This window comes from Mesoplodon mirus (genome assembly GCF_964341445.2).
Source record: "Mesoplodon mirus genome assembly, chromosome: 6".
In the NCBI taxonomy this organism is placed as follows: domain Eukaryota; kingdom Metazoa; phylum Chordata; class Mammalia; order Artiodactyla; family Ziphiidae; genus Mesoplodon; species Mesoplodon mirus.
Window position 1 is genome coordinate 98,151,358 of NC_138982.1, and position 19,308 is coordinate 98,170,665.

At 40.5% G+C, this 19,308-nt stretch overlaps 2 protein-coding genes across 7 annotated transcripts in view; one reads left to right on the plus strand and one right to left on the minus strand.

Annotated features, from left to right (window-relative positions):
* RPL24 (ribosomal protein L24) overlaps positions 1-19,308 on the plus strand; it is a gene marked incomplete at its 5' end in the record, with an annotated part of 144,625 nt that overhangs the window by 53,452 nt on the left and 71,865 nt on the right. The window lies entirely within an intron of this gene.
* Positions 1-19,308, minus strand: part of NXPE3 (neurexophilin and PC-esterase domain family member 3) — a 50,803-nt gene that overhangs the window by 29,228 nt on the left and 2,267 nt on the right. For all 3 annotated transcript variants that reach the window (XM_082624937.1, XM_082624938.1, XM_082624936.1), the window contains one exon: positions 18,661-18,949. In XM_082624937.1, the coding sequence (XP_082481063.1) occupies positions 18,661-18,753 (93 nt within the window). In that variant the 5' untranslated portion in view covers positions 18,754-18,949. The remainder of the gene's footprint in view (positions 1-18,660; positions 18,950-19,308) is intronic.

Here is a 19,308-nt window from a genome sequence, read left to right on the forward strand (position 1 = left end):
CAAATAAATAAATAATAAAATAAAATAAACAACACACTTCTAAATAAAACAAGGGTCAAAGAAAAAATATCAATAGAAAATTTAAATCTTTTTAGTTAAATGAAAACGAAAACACAACTTATCAAAATTTATGGGATGCCGTAAAAGTAGGTCTTAGAGGGAAATTTACAGCACTGAATGCACATTATTAGAAAAGAGGAAAGATCTAAGATCAATCATCTAAACTCCAACGTTAGGAAACTAGAAAAAGAAAAGCAAATCAACTCCAAAGTACGGAGAAGAAAAGAAATTAGAAATTAGAGCAGAAATCAATGAAACTGAAAACAGGAAATCAAGAGGAAAGACAATGAGGCCAAAAGCTGGTTCTTTGAAAAGATCAATAAAATCAATAAGCCTGCAGCAAGGCTAACTAAGGAAAACAGACAGGACACAAATTACCATTATCAGAAATGAAAGAAGAGACATCACTACAGATCCCATAGACATTAAAAGGATAAGCAAGGGACTTCCCTGGAGGTGCAGTGGTTAAGAATCCCCTTGCCAATGCAGGGGACATGGGTTCAAGCCCTGGTCGGGGAAGATCCCACATGCTGCGGAGCAACTAAGCCCATGCGCCACAACTACTGAGCCTGTGCTCTAGAGCCCGCGAGCCACAACTACTGAAGTTTGCACGTCTAGAGCCCATGCTTCGCAACAAGAGAAGCCACCACAATGAGAAGCCCACGCACTGCAACCAAGAGTAGTCTCCACTCACCACAACTAGAGAAAGCCCGCGCGCAGCAACAAAGACCCAACACGGCCAAAAATAAATAGGTAAATAAATAAATAAATTTTTAAAAAAAGGATAATCAAGGAATACCACAAACAACTCTATACACACAAATTTGATAACTGAGATGAAATGCACCAATTCCTTGAAAGATACACTCTGCCAAAACTCATGCAAGAAGAAACAGATCATCTGAATAGGCCTATAATCTCTAGTAAAGAATCTGGATCAATAATTAATGACCTTTCAAAATGGACACCACCAGGTCCAGGTGGGATTCATTGATGAATTCTACCAAATATTTAAGGAAGAAATTGTATCAATTCTCTACACTCTCTGTCAGAACATAGAAGCAGAGGGAATACTTCCTAACTCTTTCTATAAAGCCAGCATTACCCTAATACCAAAACTAGACAATGACATTACAAGAAAACTACAAATTTCCCTCATAAACACAGATGTAAAATCATCAACAAAATATTAACAAATCAAATCCAACAATGTGTAAAAAGAATTATACACCATGACCAAGTGGGATTTATCCCAGGTATGCAAGAAAGTGCCGTAATAGAACTCCAGTGCTTCCCAAAGACCATGTTTTACACCCTCTTAGAACTGGTCCTTAATCTTCACTTTGGTCTTTCTGCTTAGAAGATGACCTTATAAGGACTTCAGTCTTTTCTAGTTTGGACATTAATTGTTATTTATATTGTGGCATTTTGCTCTATATACCGTACAACACAATGGCTTTCTAATATTTTGTATCTCAAATTTTATAGTGTCTCTAAATTTCAGACGTTTAAGCTCTTTTCTTATTAGTGAGCAGATCTGCCTGTTTGACAATAAAGTTTTCTACCAAAAAAAAAAAAAAACTCACCTTAGAGCCTTGTAAAGTTTCACAGGTAAAGAAAAGGTCCTAATAGCTTCCAGAAAGGAGAACAATGATACCAATAAAAAAACAAGAATTAGATTGGCATTAGCCTTGTCTTTTGCTATACTGGACACTAGAAGACAGTAGAGCAAAGTTGTAAGGTTCTGAGGGAAAAGGACTTTGAATACACCATTCTAAATCCAAATACAAATCATACATGAGGGCAAAATAAAGACAGTTTCAGACATGTAAGCTTTGTTCCCATGTGCCCTTTCAGAAAAACATTATTTGAAGATTTAACCCAGTAAAATAGAAAGAAAAATCCAAGGAAGTGAAAGACATGAGCAACAGTGAAACCAACCCAGGAATTCAATGAAAAGCAAACTCAGAATAACAGCTGGGCAACAGGTCAAGACAATAATCAGTGAACACTGAAACAGGAAGATAGAGGGCTCTGAGGAAAAAAAAACAAAATGCCTTGAAGAAGCAAGTGGAGGGACTTCCCTGGCAGTGCAGTGGTTAAGACTTCGCCTCCCAACACAGGGGGTGAGGGTTCGATCCCTGGTGAGGGAACTGGGATCCCACATGCCTCACGGCCAAAAAACCAAAACATGAAACAGAAGCAATATTGTGGCAAATTCAATAAAGACTTTAAAAATGGTCCACATCAGGGGCTTCCCTGGTGGCACAGTGGTTAAGAGTCCACCTGCCGATGCAGGGGACACGGGTTTGTGCCCCGGTCCGGGAAGATCCCACATGCCGTGGAGCAGCTAGGCCCGTAAGCCATGGCCACTGAGGCTGCACGTCCGGAGCCTGTGCTCCGCAACAGGAGAGGCCACAACAGTGAGAGGCCCGCGTACCGCAAAAAAAAAAAAAAAAAAAAAAAAAGTCCACATCAAAAACATCTTTAAAAAAAAAAAAGGAGAGGCAAGTGGATTCAATTCAACAAATCATACGAAGGAAAATTCTCATGACATGTTACAGAAGGTGGTATTTTCTCTCATCAGAAAAAAAAGGCAATTAGCACTCCAGAAAAAAAAAAAAAACAAGAAGAGGTATAAGAAAGTCATCATTAAAATATGAAGCAAATTAAAAGGCAGCATGATTAAGCAACTGAGGTAGTGTATAAAAAAGATCCATTTGACCTTGATGTTTGGGAAATTCTCCATCAAGAGATATAGATTTGGTTTCAAAGGATCATGTTCTATATTGACTAACATTTACATGATTATCATAATGTTATTTTTTTAAAGTATAAGAATCAATCCAGGGCTTCCCTGGTGGTACAGTGGTTGAGAATCTGCCTGCCAATGCAGGGGACACAGGTTCAATCCCTGGTCTGGGAAAATCCCACATGCCACGGAGCAACTAAGCCCGTGAGCCACAACTACTGAGCCTGTGCTCCAGAGCCTGTGAACCACAGCTACTGAGCCTGCGTGCCACAACTACTGAAGCCCGCGCGCCTAGAGCCCGTGCTCCACAATGAGAGAAGCCACCGCAATGAGAAGCCCACGCATCGCAACAAAGAGTAGCCCCCGCTAGCCGCAACTAGAGAAAGCCCGTGTGCAGCAACAAAGACCCAACGCAGCCAAAAATAAATAAATTAAATAAATAAATTTAAAAGAAAATAATCAATCCATAAAGATTGATATAATTAAGGCTACACGTTAGCCTTAATTATAGTTAGAGCAATAAAACTAAAGATTATAAAGCCTGATGATGCAAAAGTTATACGCTAGCTAACAGAAGTCAAATGTAAAATAATGCAGAAGTGATTTTCTTCCTCACTTACAGGAGGGAGTTAAAATGTGCTATCTAACACTATTAGGGAAAGAAAAGGTCTAAATACATTATTTTAATGCACAGAAATAAAAATAATTTTATAAAGTTTAGAAAGAGAGTGACAGAAGGTGTGAGTCAGCAGAAGACCTCATCTTTCATTATCTTAACAGGAACAGCAGTATCAACCAACATCTACTAAGCACCTATGTGCCGGACACTCTTCTGAAGACTTTACATAAATCTTTTAATACAATGTTTAAATTATCCCATGAGATAAGTCCTATTATTATGCCATATGATAGACAAGGAAACTGAGGCAATGAATGGCTTGATAATTTGCCCAAGGTCATATAGGTTATAAGCAGCAAACCTGGACTAGAACCCAAGCAGTCTGAGTTCGGTCTGTGTTTTAACTTAACCATCCATGCTGTACTGCCTGATGTGGAAAGGTCAGAAGGTACAGTGTAAAGCTGACAAAACAGATATAACTGTGTAATGTGTAATTTGTGCTAAGCAAATAATTAAAAACAAGCAGTTACATCCAAGAAACAACACTGAGGGTGACGACTGGGGAGGGAATTCAATTAAGTACTTAATACCACTCTCTATTCTTTCAAGTGTTTTATACTTTTCATTAATTATTTTCTTAATAGACAGAAAGACAGATGAACACATGGATGGGAAAAATAGCTATGTACCTGCAATACTGTGATTTGTAAGAAATATACATTTGGTCTTCATCCACAGTTCCTGGCTCACAGCTCCCAAAATCCTTGGCAGTGATAAGAGCAATGGGAGCATCTTTTTCTGTAATATTTGGTTTCATGTCCTCCGTTCCTGAAAACACTTCAGAGTCATAAAGGGGAAATGGGTGCCTTGTTCTTCGTTACAAGCCCCTTTCCACCACAGCAGGGTGTATGTTACTATGGTGGCTTTTGGAAAGCACCTGAGGATGGGGGCTGGTTGGGTTGTCAGGAGAACCAACCATGATTAGAGGGTTGGAACCTTCAGTCCCACCCTGGACCTCCACCCCTGGAGGCTGAATCAATAACACCTATGGAATAAAGCCTCCATAAAAACCCAAAAGGATGGGGTTTGGAGAGCTTCTGGGTTGGTGAACACATGGAGATTCAAGGAGAATGGTGCACTCAGAGCATGGAAGCTCTATGTCCTTCCCATATACCTTGCCCTATGCATCTCCTCCTTCTGGCTGCTCCTGAGTTATAACTGGTTATAATAAACCAGTAATTTTGTAAGTAAAATGTTTCTCTGATTTCTGTGAGCTGCTCTAGCAAATTAATTGAAGCCAAGGCAGAGACCATTGGAACTTCTGATCTATAGTCAGTCAGAAGCAGGTGACAACCTGGACTTGTTACTGGCATCTGAAGTTGGGGTTGGGGGAGAGTCTTATAGGACTGAGCCCTTAACCTGTGGGATCTGATGCTATCTTCAGGTAGACAGTGTTGTTACCAAACCAAACTTGGGTCCACTCGCCTGCACACAGTAAAGCCAATCTACTGACACCAGGTTGTGGGGAAGTAAAGTTCAGTGTTTATCGTAAAGTGCCAAACTAGGAGTCCAGGGCAGCTAGTGCTCAGAAACACCCCAACTCCCGAATGGGTTTCAGGGAAGCATTTTTAAAGGGAAGGTGAGGGAGGGGAGTCACAGAGTATATGATCAGCTCGTGCACAATTCTCTGACTGGTTGATGGTGTGGTAGCAAGGCGGTGTTACAGGGGTTAACATTATCAATCTTCAAGTTCCAGATGGTCTGGGGGCTATGTGCTCATGATCATCAAATAGTTAACTTCTTCCATTTGGTGGGGGTTTTAGCATCTGTAAAACAACTCAGGAATGTGTATCAGATACTGTTATCTATGTATTTCAGGGAGGAACTATGGATACTGTGACTGCCATGTGGCTGATTTACTGTTTCAATTGTTACCAGTTCTCCTGGCCCAACTGCTACTTTTGTCACTATATTGTCCTTTCAATCATTAATTCTTGGGCCAGGCTTTTGTGACTCTCGGGAGGCCTGAGAAACTACAGCTTTTCTACAAAGGAGAGGCAGGCAGAGGACATGGGGGAGGGGGTCTGTCCAGGAAGGGCCCATAGGGTCCTGCTCAGTTACAGTGTCAGAATTGATTTGAACTGTAGGTCACCCTGCTGGTGTCCAAGAATTGCCTGGCGGTATGGAAAAATCCCCCCTACCCACATTGGAAATTGGGTGCAGGACCTTTTTCGTACCTAACCCAGGGGACTGCATCTGACATTATGCAATAAGTTAAATTACAAGGAAAAACAACAACAGCAAGGCAAAACTGAAAATCACTCTCCTCAATAGCTAGTATTACCTGCTATAAACCACTTAAACAAGGCCTCAGGCTCCCCATCTATGCCAAATCACTTCAAAATCCTATACGAGGTAAACATAATGCCAAACAAAGTAAAAATAATCCCAAAATACAAAACGATTTTTAATGATCTTCTTAGATTCTGTATTTTTTCCCTTTCATTTTACACTTGTATCCAGACACTCTCAATTGGAAGAATTTCATTAGGCTCCTTCATTTTAAAGGAACACATAGTATTATTTGTTCATTAAAAAAGGTAATAATGACTTCGAAAATTTTTCCCTAGCAGAGTTGACATCAGCGTCATGACATGGCGTAAGACATTCCTCCTTTTTTGTCCCCCTTTTTAACAACAAATTAGGCACCCATCCAAAAACAAAAGTGCCTCTGTGAGAATTGTGGGATCCAGTACCACACGCCAAGCGACCTAGGAGGAGTCTCGACCACATGTGTATCTGGTAATAGGCAGATAAACCTCAGTGAAGACAGCATAGCCAGTGAACTTGTCCCAATCCCTCTTGGCCATAGTCAGGGAAAACCTGGAGCATGCTGACCCAGGCAGATACCAACAGATGAGAAAGAATTTGTAGAAATCCAGTCTTCCCAAGGGGAAATCCCAGAAAGAAAAAAAATACAAGTTTGGATGTGACTAAGAGGGTACGAGAAACTTTGCCAGCACTGCCCCTCCCCACACATAACAAGCCCAGGGCTGAACAACCCAGGAGCACCCTCTTCCAAGAGGGAAAAGGAGAGTGGCAAGTTAGTGCCCAGCTACCCCCATTGTGAGAGAAACCCACTTAATTCAGCAGCACCCCAAGTACTGAGGTGGGATCTCCATGACTGGAGGGAGGGAAGAGATCAGGAAAGAGGCAGATAAGAATACCAAAGGGCACTGAAGGGATGCAGTTCCTGCTAACTGTGCTCAGGACTTTAGCAGGGAGTCCACCCACGAGCCCATGGGAGACCCTCACCTGACAATCTTTCCACAGAGCCCATGAGCACTCCCAATGCCCTGAGTGCTAAACCCACACCTCCCCACACTCTGGAACCAGCAGCTCCTGTGCATGCTCCCAAATGAGGCAGTAAGTGAGACTCTGCTAAACAGGACACTATCAGTTTCTGTGGACAAGGGAGAAACACAAACTTAAGCCATAGTGCCTCCTTCTGGAAAACAAAAACTTAACAGCAGCTAGCCTGGTGGATTGTAAGAAAAGGTTAAAAACTGTGCCACAAGAAGAAGCAAGACATGGGAAGCAAGTGTACCCGTACAAGGGCAGAAAAAACCACAGATAAAACAGGACTAATGAACATTTTATCCCATCTAAAGGCAACTAGTAAGACAGGAGGAGGTATCTGCTATTTCAAGTGTGAAAGCAGCAATGCAAATGTACAAGGAACATAAAGAATCAAGGAAACGTGTCATCACCAAAAGACAACAATAATCCTCCAATAACCAAGCTCAAAGGCACAGAATTAACGACCTAGAAGATAAAGAATTCAAAATAGCTGTTTGAGGAAACTCAATGAGCTACAATAAAACATAGACAAACAAGTCAAAATATACATGAACAAAATCAGAAACTTACAAAGAGATAGAAATCATAAAGAAGAAGCAAATGGAAATTTTGGAGCTGAAAAATTCCATGAATAAAATGAAAAAACGCAATAGAGAGCATCTATAGCAAAGGAGATCAAATGGAAGACTGAATAAGGGAGCTAGAGGACAGGAACTTTGAAATAAACCAATCAGAAGAGAACGCAGGAAAAAAAGAATGAAAAAGAGCATAGAAAGCTTACATGATCTATGCGATGCCACCAAATGTACAAATATTAGAATAATCAGGGTTTGAGAGAGAGGAGAGAGGGAAAAGGGAGTAGAGTTTATTTAAAGAAATAATAGCTGTGAACTTCCCAAACCTAGGGATATATACTTGGACAACCAAGTTCAAGAAGCTAATAGATCACCCTTTTATCTCTATGCAAAAAGACCTTCTCCAAGACACATTATAATGAAACTGTCAAAAAACAAGCATAAAGAGAGAATCCTAAACGCAGCCAAAGGAAAAAATATTGTAATCTACAAAAGAATGCCCATTCAGCTCTCAGTAGATTTCTAAGCAGAAAACCTATAGGCCAGGAGAGAGTGGATGACATATCCAAAGTGTTGAAAGAAAAAAACTGCCAGCCAAGAATACCCAGAAAAGTTATCCTTCAGATGTGAAGGAAAAATAAAGACTTTCCTTGACAGACAAAAGCTGAGGGAGTTCATCACCACTAGACCTGCCCTGCAAGAAATGCTGAAAGCAGTTCTTCAAGCTGAAATGAAAAGATGCTAGTGATATGAAAACATACAAAAGTATACAACACACTGGTGAAGATAAATATACAGATTTAGAAAACTCTAATTCTGTAATAGGATGGTGTGTTAACCACTTAACTATAGTATAAAGGTTAAAGAAAATAACTACAGCTACTATAACTTGTTAACAAATACACAGTACAAAAAGAGGTAAACTGTGACATCAAAAATATAAAAGGGAGGGAATAAAAAGGTGGAGCTTTGGGCTTCCCTGGTGGCGCAGTGGTTGAGAGTCTGCCTGCCAATGCAGGGGACACAGGTTCGTGCCCCAGTCCGGGAAGATCCCACATGCCGCGGAGCGGCTAGGCCCGTGAGCCACGGCCGCTGAGCCTGCGCGTCCGGAGCCTGTGCTCCGCAACGGGAGAGGCCACAGCAGTGAGAGGCCCGCGTACCGCAAAAAAAAAAAAAAAAAAAAGGTGGAGCTTTGTGTGCAATTGAAGTTATGCTGTTATCAGCCTAAAATGGTCTGCTTTATCTATGAAATGTTTTATGTAACCACGAAACAAAAACATAAAGAAAATTCACAAAAGCGAAAGAAATGAAAACAGAGCATATCACCATGGAAAATCACTAATTTACAAAAAAAGGAAGGCATAAACAGAGGGGAAAAGAAACAATGAAAATGCAAAAGAAATAGAAAGCAATTAATAAGATAGCATTAATAAGTCCTTATGTATCAATAAACACTCTAAATGTAAGTGGACTGAATTCACCAAAAGGCACAGAGTGGCTGAATGAATAAAAAAATAAGATCCAACTACATACAGCCTACAATAGATTCACTTCAGATTTCATGACACAAAAAGACTCAACATGAAGGGATGGAAAAAGACATTAAATGCAAACAGAAACCAAAAGAAAGGGGGTTATCTATACTTATCTGAGACAAAATAGGCTTTAAACCAAAACCAGTAACAAGAGATAAAGAAGATCATTATATGATGATAAATGGGTCAATACATCAAGAAAATATAACAATCATAAATCTATACCTACCCAATGTCAAAACACCTGAATCTATTATGCAAATACCAACATAACTGAAGGGAAAAATACACATCAATATAGTAATAGTAGGGGGTTTCAATACCCCAGTTTCAGCAATGGATGGATCCCCCAGACAGATAATCAATAAAGAAGCATTGGACTGGAACCATATATTAGATCAAATGAAACTGAGACGTTTATAGAACATTCAATCACAGCAGAATACACATTCTTCTCAAGTGCACATGGAACATGCCCCACTTTAGATCACATGATAGGCCACAAAGCAAGTCTTAGCAAATTTAAGAAGAATGAAATCATACCAACTATCCTTTTTGACCACAGTGGTATGAAACTAGACATCAACAACAAGCAGAAAGCTGGAAAATCTACAAATATGTAGAAATTAAACAACATACTCCTGAACAACCAATAGATCAAAGAATAAGTTGAAAAAGAATATTTTTAAATATCTCAAAACAAATGAAGCTGGAAATAACATACTAAAACCTATGGAAAACCTACCACAAAAGCAGTTCTGAGAGGGATGTTCATAGCAATAAATGTATATATTAAGAAAACAGATCTCATGCAACCTAACTTTACACCTCAGGGAAGTAGAAAAAGAAGAACAAACTAAGACCAAAGTTAGCAGAAGGAAAGAAATAAAGATCACAGTGGAAATAAATGAATTAGAGACCAGAAAAGCAACAGAAAAGATCAACAAAACTAAAAGCTGGAGTTAAAAATTAACACCAAAACTTCTCAAACTCTTCCAAAAAATTGAAAAGGAGAGGACACTCCCAAATTCACTTTATGAGACCAGCATTACCCTGATACCAAAGCCAGATAAGGACACTACAAGAGAACTAAACTATAGGGCAACATCCCTGATGAATACAGATGCAAAAATTCTCAACAAAATATTAATTCAACAATATATTTAATTCAACAATATATTAAAAGGATACATACCATGGCCAAGTGGGATTTATCCCTGGGATGCAAGTATGATTCAGCATACACAAAACAATAAATGTGATATACCATATTAATAGAATGAAAATGTATTTGATAAAATACAACATCCTTTCATGATAAAAACCTCTCAACAAACTGGGTATAGAAGGTAAATTTAATAAAGGCTATTTACAACAAACCCACAGCTAATATCACACTCAATAGTGAAAGATTAAAAGCTTTTATTCTAAAACCAAGAACAAAACAAGAATGCCCACAGTCACAACTCTGATTCAACATAGTACTATAAGTGTCAGCTAGAGTAATTAGGCAAGACTAAGAAATAAAAGGCATCCAAATCAGAAATGAAGAAGTAAAATTGTCATTATTTGAAAATGATATCATCTCATACAGTTGACCCTTGAACAATGCAGAGGTTAGGGGCACTTACCCTCCACACAGTCGAAAATCTGCATATAACTTATAGTCAGCCCTCCATATACATGGTTTCTCCATATCTGCAGTTCCACATCCATAGATTCAACCAACTGTGGATTATGTAGTACTGTAGTATTTACTACTGAAAAAAAATCCATGTATAAGTGAACCCATACAGTTCAAACTCATCTTGTTCAAGGGTCACCTGTATTTAGAAAATCCTAAAGACTCAATCAAAAACCTATTGGAACTAATCAACAAATTCAGTAAAGCTGCAGGATATAAAATCAACATACAGAAATAAATTGCATTTCTATACACTAACAACAAAACATCTGGAAAAAAATAAAGAAAACTATCCCATTCACAGTAGCATCAAAAACAATAAAATAATTAGGAATAAATTTAACCAAGGAAGTGAAAGATCTACACAATGAAAACTTTGATGAAAGAAACTAAAGTCAAAAAAAAAAAAAAAAGAAACTGAAGTAGACATAAACAAATGGAAAGAGAGCCCATGTTCATAGATTGGAAGAATTAATATTGTTAAAACCCCTATACTAACAGAGTCATCTATAGATCCAGTGAAAACCCTATCAAAATTCCAATGGCATTTTCCACAGTAATAGAAAAAACAATCCTAAAATTTATGTGGAACAACAAAGATCCCAAATAGCCAAAGCAATCCTGAGAAAAAAGAATAAATCTAAAGGTATCACACGTCCTGATTTCAAACTGCGCTACAAAGCTATGGTAATCAAAACAGTATGGTACCGGCATAAATACAGACATATAGACCAATGGAATACAATCAAGAGTTCAGAAATAAACCTCCACATAAACAGTCAACTAATATCTGATAAGGGAGCAAACAAATACTCAATGAGGAAAGCATAGTCTCTTCGAAAATGGTGCTGGGAAGACTGGTTAACCACAAACAAACCAATGAGGGCTTCCCTGGTGGCGCAGTGGTTGAGAGTCCGCCTGCCGATGCAGGGGACACGGGTTCGTGCCCCGATCCCGGAAGATCCCACATGCCGCGGAGCGGCTGGGCCCGCGAGCCATGGCCGCGGAGCCTGTGTGTCCGGAGCCTGTGCTCCGCAACGGGAGAGGCCACAGCAGTGAGAGGCCCGCGTACAGCAAAAAAAAAAAAAAAAAAAAAAAAAAAACAAACCAATGAAATTGAACCCCTATCTTACACCACTCACAAAAATGAACTCAAAATGGATTAAAAACAAACATAAGATCTGATATTGTAAAATACTAGAAGAAGAAGTGCCTTGGCATCGGTCTTGGCAATGATTTTTTTAGATATGACACCAAAAGCACAAGCAACAAAAGCAAAAATCAACAACTCAATAAGAATAACAACAAAATCCAATTTTAAAAATGGGCAGAGGGGGACTTCCCTGGTGGCGCAGTGGTTAAGAATCCACCTGCCAATGCAGGGGACACAGATTCAAGCCCTGGTCTGGGAAGATTCCACATGCCGTGGAGCAACTAAGCCCATGCACCACAACTACTGAGCCTCCGCTCTAGAGCCCGCAAGCCACAACTACTGAGCCCGCATGCCTAGAGCCCGTGCTCCGCAACGAGAAGCCACCACAATGAGGAGCCCATGCACTGCAACAAAGAGTAGCCCCCACTTGCCACAACTAGAGAAAGCCCGTGCACAGCAACAAAAACCCAACACAACCAAAAATACATAAATAAATAAATAAATAAATAAACGGCCAGAGGAACTAAAGAGACATTTTTTCCAAAGAAGACATCCAAATGGTGAACAGGTACATGAAAAGATGATCAACATCACTAATCATCAGGGAAATGCAAATCAATACCATGATAAGATATCACATCACACCTATTAGAATGGCTATCGTAAGGAAGATAAAGAGGATAGGGAGAGAAGGGAACCCTTATACACTGTTGTTGGGAATGTAAATTAGTTCAGCTGCTACAGAAAACAGCATGAAGTTTCCTCAAAAAATTAAAAATTGAACTATCATATGATCCAGCTATCCCATTTCTGGGTATATATCCTAAGGAAATGAAAAAAGGTATAAAAAAAGATATCTGCACACCCATGTTTACTGTAGCATTACTCACAATAGCCAAGATATGGAAAGAACCTAAGTCCACTGATGGGCGAATAAAGAAAATGCAGTGGTGTATACACACACACACACACACACTGGAATATTATGCTAAGTGAGATGAGTCAGACAGAGAAAGACAAATACCCCATATCACTTATATGTGAAATCTAAACAAACTGAACTCCAAAATTCCCTGGCAGTCCAGTGGTTAGGACTCCATGCTTTCAATCCCTGGTTGGGGAACTAAGATCCCACAAGCCACATGGTGAGGCCAAAAAAAAAAAAAAGGAATAAAGTGTTAAAAAAAAAAAGCTGAACTCGTGAAAACAAAGAATAAAATGATTACCAGGGGCTAGGGGATTGGGGAATTAGGGAGATATTGTTTAAGGGTACAAACTTGCAACTAGTAGATAAATAAGTCCTAGAGATCAAACACATAGCATAGTGATTGTAGTCAACAATAGTGTATTATTATTATTTTTTTTTTTTTTTTTTTGTGGTACGCGGGCCTCTCATTGTTGTGGCCTCTCCCATTGCAGAGCACAAGCTCCGGACACGCAGGCTCAGCGACCATGGCCCACAGGCCCAGCCGCTCTGCGGCATGTGGGATCTTCCCGGACCGGGGCACGAACCCGTGTCCCCTGCACCGGCCGGCAGACTCTCAACCACTGTGCCACCAGGGAAGCCCTAGTGTATTATTGTATTAATATAAATATAATAAGTTTATGTAACAAACTTCAAAGTTGCTAACAAACAAGATCTTAATTGTTCTCACCATAAAAAGAAATGATAATTATGTGACATGACAGAAGTGCTAGCTAACACTATAGTGGTAATCATATTACAATATATAAATGTATCAAATCAACACATCATACACCTTAAACTTACACAACGTTATATGTAAATTATATCTCAATTTTTTAAAAACAGAAAAATTTCCCTTACCTACTGATCACATTTTAGGAAATATTCCAGCCTCCCTCTCCTTTCTAGTTGTTGTGAGGCTATGACAAACTACTAAGGACCAAACCATGCACTGTGTGCTCACAGCATGCCTCCTTCTCCTTTCTTTTTCCTCTCTTCCTCTCCCATGGTCACTCTTGTTCCTTGGGTAGGACCAGCTACCAACTCAAGGCCAGCAAACTGACACATACAGCCCAATCCAAGAATCACCAGATGCTTGGTGCTAAGTCACCTGAATTTTACTTAAAAATGAAAAAGAGGGCTTCCCTGGTGGCGCAGTGGTTGAGAGTCCGCCTGCCGATGCAGGGGACACGGGTTCGTGCCCCAGTCCAGGAAGATCCCACATGCTGCGGAGCGGCTGGGCCCGTGAGCCGTGGCCACTGAGCCTGTGCGTCCGGAGCCTGTGCTCCACACGGGAGAGGCCACAACAGTGAGAGGCCTGCGTACCGCAAAAAAAAAAAAAAGAAAAAGAAAAAGAATGCAAAAATGCCAATTTACTTAATTTTCCCAAATGATATCCCTATTCTAGGCCAGTAACAAGGGCAGCTTCAAGGTCTGCCATCTTTTTAGATTCAGAGCCAAGAGGAAACACTAATGGTCACTCCTGGAGCCACTGTAAGGTGTGGACTGGAATGAACACTATGCTAGCCCGTCCCACAGGCCTGTTTCACTCCTGTCTACTGAAACACAACACTGCTGTTTACTGACCGGTCAGCTCAGGGGCGGGCCTGACTGATCAAAGAATAATCCCAAGTGACTGATTCAGGAATGGGCCTGTGACCCAATTCTGTTCTATGAAAAGCTGCTGCATGTTTCTGATGGATTCATGCACCTGAATCCAGACACCGCCAGTACTCTGGGAACAGCTCTCTGAATTTTACTTGCCAATGAAAAAAATGCAAGTAACTCTTGAGAATATTTTGAGGGAAAAAATTGTATCTCAAGCTGGACATGTACAAGAAAGCAACCACCTGTTGCTGTGGCAGCAACCTAAAATCCAACCATGAAAGAGGATGCCATAGACAAAGCTAATGCACAAAGGGCACAGCTGAGAGACTTACAGAGACATGGAGCCTGAACTATGCTCAACATAGCAAAATGAATTATGCACAACTATACCTCCTGACTTCTATTCTAAATGAATATTATTCCTTAATATTAAAGCCAGATTGAATCAGCTTTATTTGCAGCCAAAAGCCCTAATACACTGGTATTGTTTTCATAATTGGAAAACATATATATTTAAAATATCAATGAATAAGGAAAAATCAAATAAATACAGGCAATGCTCAATGAGAGGTTATCAGAGAACTAACAGAGAATTCTCCCTACAAACTTTTGTTAGATATTGATATATATCGCCTTCTCATATGTGATATTTTTTCTCCCATGGTTTCTACCTGCATCATTCTAATGTCTACTTCCATCATCATATCACCTCCACCTTCCTGCCACTCTCTTATAAAGACCCATGTGATTATATTGGGCCCACCCAAATAATCCTGAATAATATCCTTAACTCAAGATTCTTAACTTAAGCTTGTCTGCAAAGTCCCTTTTATCAGATAACATATTCACAGGTTCTGAGAATTCAAACACTGACATCTTTGGGGGCTTTATTCAGCCTGCCGTATATACCAACTTGATAATAAGTCCTTTACATTCAGAGATGTCTAGAAATCCAGAAATCTGTGAATTCACTATAGTAGTTGCTCTACTCACAATCACCCAACTAGAGAGGTTTTGCTAGTTTGCGGATCTTATTTGTTCCTCTATTTGTTTAACTGAATTTGGCCAAATCTTAGGAAATGTGGGGATTTTGGTGTGATACATCTGAGATGGAGCAAACGGGATGTCCTAGGATTTGTATTTTTTAAACCCCCATGAATTATTTCGAATTTATTCAACTTTCATTCAGTAAATCTTTATTAATGTTTCAGAAGCTGAAGAATTTAAAGTATCTAACCACGTTTTATGTTGGAAAACTAAGTAAAAATGTAATAGTCGTGACAAAGGAAATATTGCTTTCTTAAATTTCAAAAAACTCCACATATACAATATAAGGGAGACTAACTTGAGCATGAGATGAGGAAACAAAAACATGAAGGAGACCTGTTACCAATGGAAAGAACATTTGCTGCATTTAGTGTTGTTTGTTTGTTTTGTTTGTTTATCTTAACCAACTCTGAATTTGGCATATTTGAAAATGCTTTTTCTCCGCTTACCACCTGTGATGGTTAATTTTCTTATGTGATATTTTTAATTAAAATTGAATCTGTGCTTTTCAGAAAATACTCAGAGGGCTTCCCTGGTGGCGCAGTGGTTGAGAGTCCGCCTGCCGATGCAGGGGACACGGGTTCGTGCCCCGGTCCGGAGGATCCCACATGCCACGGAGCGGCTGGGCCCGTGAGCCATGGCCGCTGAGCCTGCGCGTCCGGAGCCTGTGCTCCGCAACGGGAGAGGCCACGACAGTGAGAGGCCCACGTACCGCAAAAAAAAAAAAGAAAATACTCAGATACTCTAATAGCAAGGAGAGTACAATCAGGATCAGAAGCCTAGGACAGACCAGGGATTAAGGGACGGAAGACGGCCAAGGTTCAGAGCCTGTCCCACTCCCCACTCCCCACCCCAAGCTTCTTTAACAATTATCATCATAGTAATAAACTGAACAGTTTAAAAGTCATAACAATACTCTCAGCCTGGACAAGATAACCTCTTTAGACGAGGGGAAGTGTCTCACCACACTCCACTAAAAGATCTATTTATATTTTCAATATTAAAATTGTCCTACATCATTTATATTACTGGCACCTCCCTTCTCCATTATTGTTCGGTTTGTGTTTGTGCAGATAGCTAGAGCTGTTAGCGGACATTCTCCAGAAGTTTCCAAGAACTGCAGCAGAACTATTAGGGGAATTCCTAACAATAATTCCTAACATTCCTTCCTGACTATAATGACATTAATGATGTGGGACTATGGCCTAACCTCTCAAGTCTCTCTTTCTCCTCCCTCCTCGGCCATCCTAGACCTACACAACTATCCTCTCTTTTCTTACACCCAGGCTGTTGAACGTGGTAAAACCAAACACACTCACAAAATCAATGCGAGTAAGCGCCATGCACACATATGATCTTGAAAGTTATTGGTCTCTATCATCCTGCAGGGTCAGCTCCATCTTCCACCCCCATTCTTTCAAGCCCCTATGTACCAACCTCCTGGGCTCCACCCTCCTTCCACCTTCCGTCTCCTCTCTAGGCAAGAACTCCCTCAATGTCTTACCTTCCAGCAGCAAATGTATCTACGTTGCCAACCATTATGACATTTTTCCCTCTTAGGTCAGAGGAAGGAGCATGGCTCCTCCTACATAATTAATAATAAAACGACAGCAAGAACACTCACAGTGTACCATGTCCCTCATTCGACATAGTTACTGCTCCATCTGTACTCTAGGTCCCATCTTCTCCTCCTCCCCCTGGTCCATTAATCCTTCTCTCCAGCTCCTCCATGAATTCTTCCCCCTCAAATGCAAGTCCCTCAGACTTCCACTTGCAGCCAAGATACAGAAACAGTGAGAGCTACTCCTCCACCTGAAACAGTGGTTTTTCCAGACACTGCGCATCAGACAACAAAAGACATGATGCCTGAAAGATGGGAAATAAAGGAAGTGATCCCTATGACTGATTGCCCTTTGCTTACAGCCTTGAGAGCATCTCCAGGCTGCAGCAGCAAGAGGGGAACCCAGGTGGAGCCTGGAGAACCCCCTAAATTGAGGAGATGAGCTGAGAGTCTTAAAAGACCAAGCTGGTTAGAATCCACAGGACAGTAACAGTAGGAGACAGCTGCACACAGAACTCAGGAGATCTACAGAGTCCTAATTAAGTATTCAGCAGAGTACTGAGGAGCACACGTGTGTAAGGAAACTCCTGGAGGCTGGGGAAAGAACCACATGAAACCATGAGAGAAAACAGTAACCTGAGTTCCCACAGGGCGGGGATGTTTGAGAGACACAAACATTCAGCCTACAGCAAAATCCAAAAACCAAAAAAATACCGTAATTAAGTTCGACCTATAACCTGAGAAGTACCACAAGCCAACAAAATTAAAAGGACAGCATCAGTTTAGATTAAAAAATACTCCATAAATTTTGGTGATATGTGAGTTCATGAAGGGAATGGAAGAGAGGGGGAGAGGTGACTACTACTAAGTAACTTCTCAGTTCCAGGCACTTGTGAGGGTTCAATAAGACATGGTCCCTGTCCTAAGCACCACACCCAGTCTTCAAAACAGACTCATCGGACTTCCCTGCTGGCGTAGTGGTTAAGAATTCGCCTGCCAGTGCAGGGGACACAGGTTCGAGCCCTGGTCTGGGAAGATCCCACATGCCGCAGGGCAACTAAGCCCATGCGCCACAACTGTTCAGCCTGCACTCTAGAGCCTGAGAGCCACAGCTACTGAACCCGCGTGCCACAACTACTGAAGCCCGCACGCCTAGAGCCCGTGCTCCGCAACAAGAGAAGCCATTGCAATGAGAAGCCCGCATACCGCAAGGAAGAGTAGCCCCTGCTTGCCGTAACTAGAGAAAGCCTGCATGCAGCAACAAAGACCCAAAGCAGCCAAAAATAAATTAATTAATTAAAAACAAACAGACAGACATCATCATCTCCCTCCCCTGAAATACTCCTTCAGCTTTCTGCCAGGAGTCAGCTAAAAGGTCCCCTCCTTGAAAAGACTTTCTTTCATAACTCTAAAGCTACTCTAGAGAACCCACTTTCTTTTCTCTACAGTACTTCTCACAATTTCTAATTATCATTTATTATTATATTCTATGATTACTTATTACTCTTATTTTCTCCCATGCACATTTAGAATACGAGCTCCATAGTGAAGAAACCACTGCACCTTTGGTGACTAGCGCAGTATGTAACCATTGAAAGCACTCAAACACTTATTGAATGAATGAAAACAGGAACTGTGACTGAGATGAGTTCCCAGATGATCAACATTTTCCAGGCTAGTTAGCCCCAAATCCCTCGACTTGGTTCCCTTAGTTATGAAGCAGCATGCTGAGTACTCACCTCTACCTGAGTGACATTGATGACCAGCACTACCACCATCAATACTGCAAGCAGACAGCAGAAAAAACGTAGTTTGAAGAAACTGATCCACATTGTCTGGCTGTGTCTTGATCACCCATGGCCGACACCATGCTCCCTTCACTGCTTAAAACTCCATGTCTTTGTTTTTCTGAGCTGCAGATGAGCTTTCAGTTTGACTTGCTTCTTTTCTGCTAGTTTCCTTACGAGTTCTTTGTATAAAAGAGCAACTGGGGTTGATTTAAGAAGCACATTTTTCTCCAAAGGACTCCTTCGAAGAGGGGAGATGAGAAAACAGATTACCAATTACAACAACTTAGAGTGGAGTAAAAGGAAAGACACCGTATTTCCTCTTTCTTAACCTTACTGAAGACCCAAAGGCATAAGAGAAAGCAAAGAAACAGAGCACAGTAACATCTATTCTATATCTGGACAATTTACTTAAACCCAGCTCCAGGCTTCTGTGTAAATACAGAGATATCTGTCCTACTACCTATTTAGGTTTTAACTTTTAAGAGAGCAAAGAAGAATATCCTCAAACCCTTAGAAATTACAAAATTCAAGTGTTAATTTTCTAAAGAGGTCTAAGTAAATAAAACCACTTCCCTTCCCTTACAGTTTAAGTTTTAT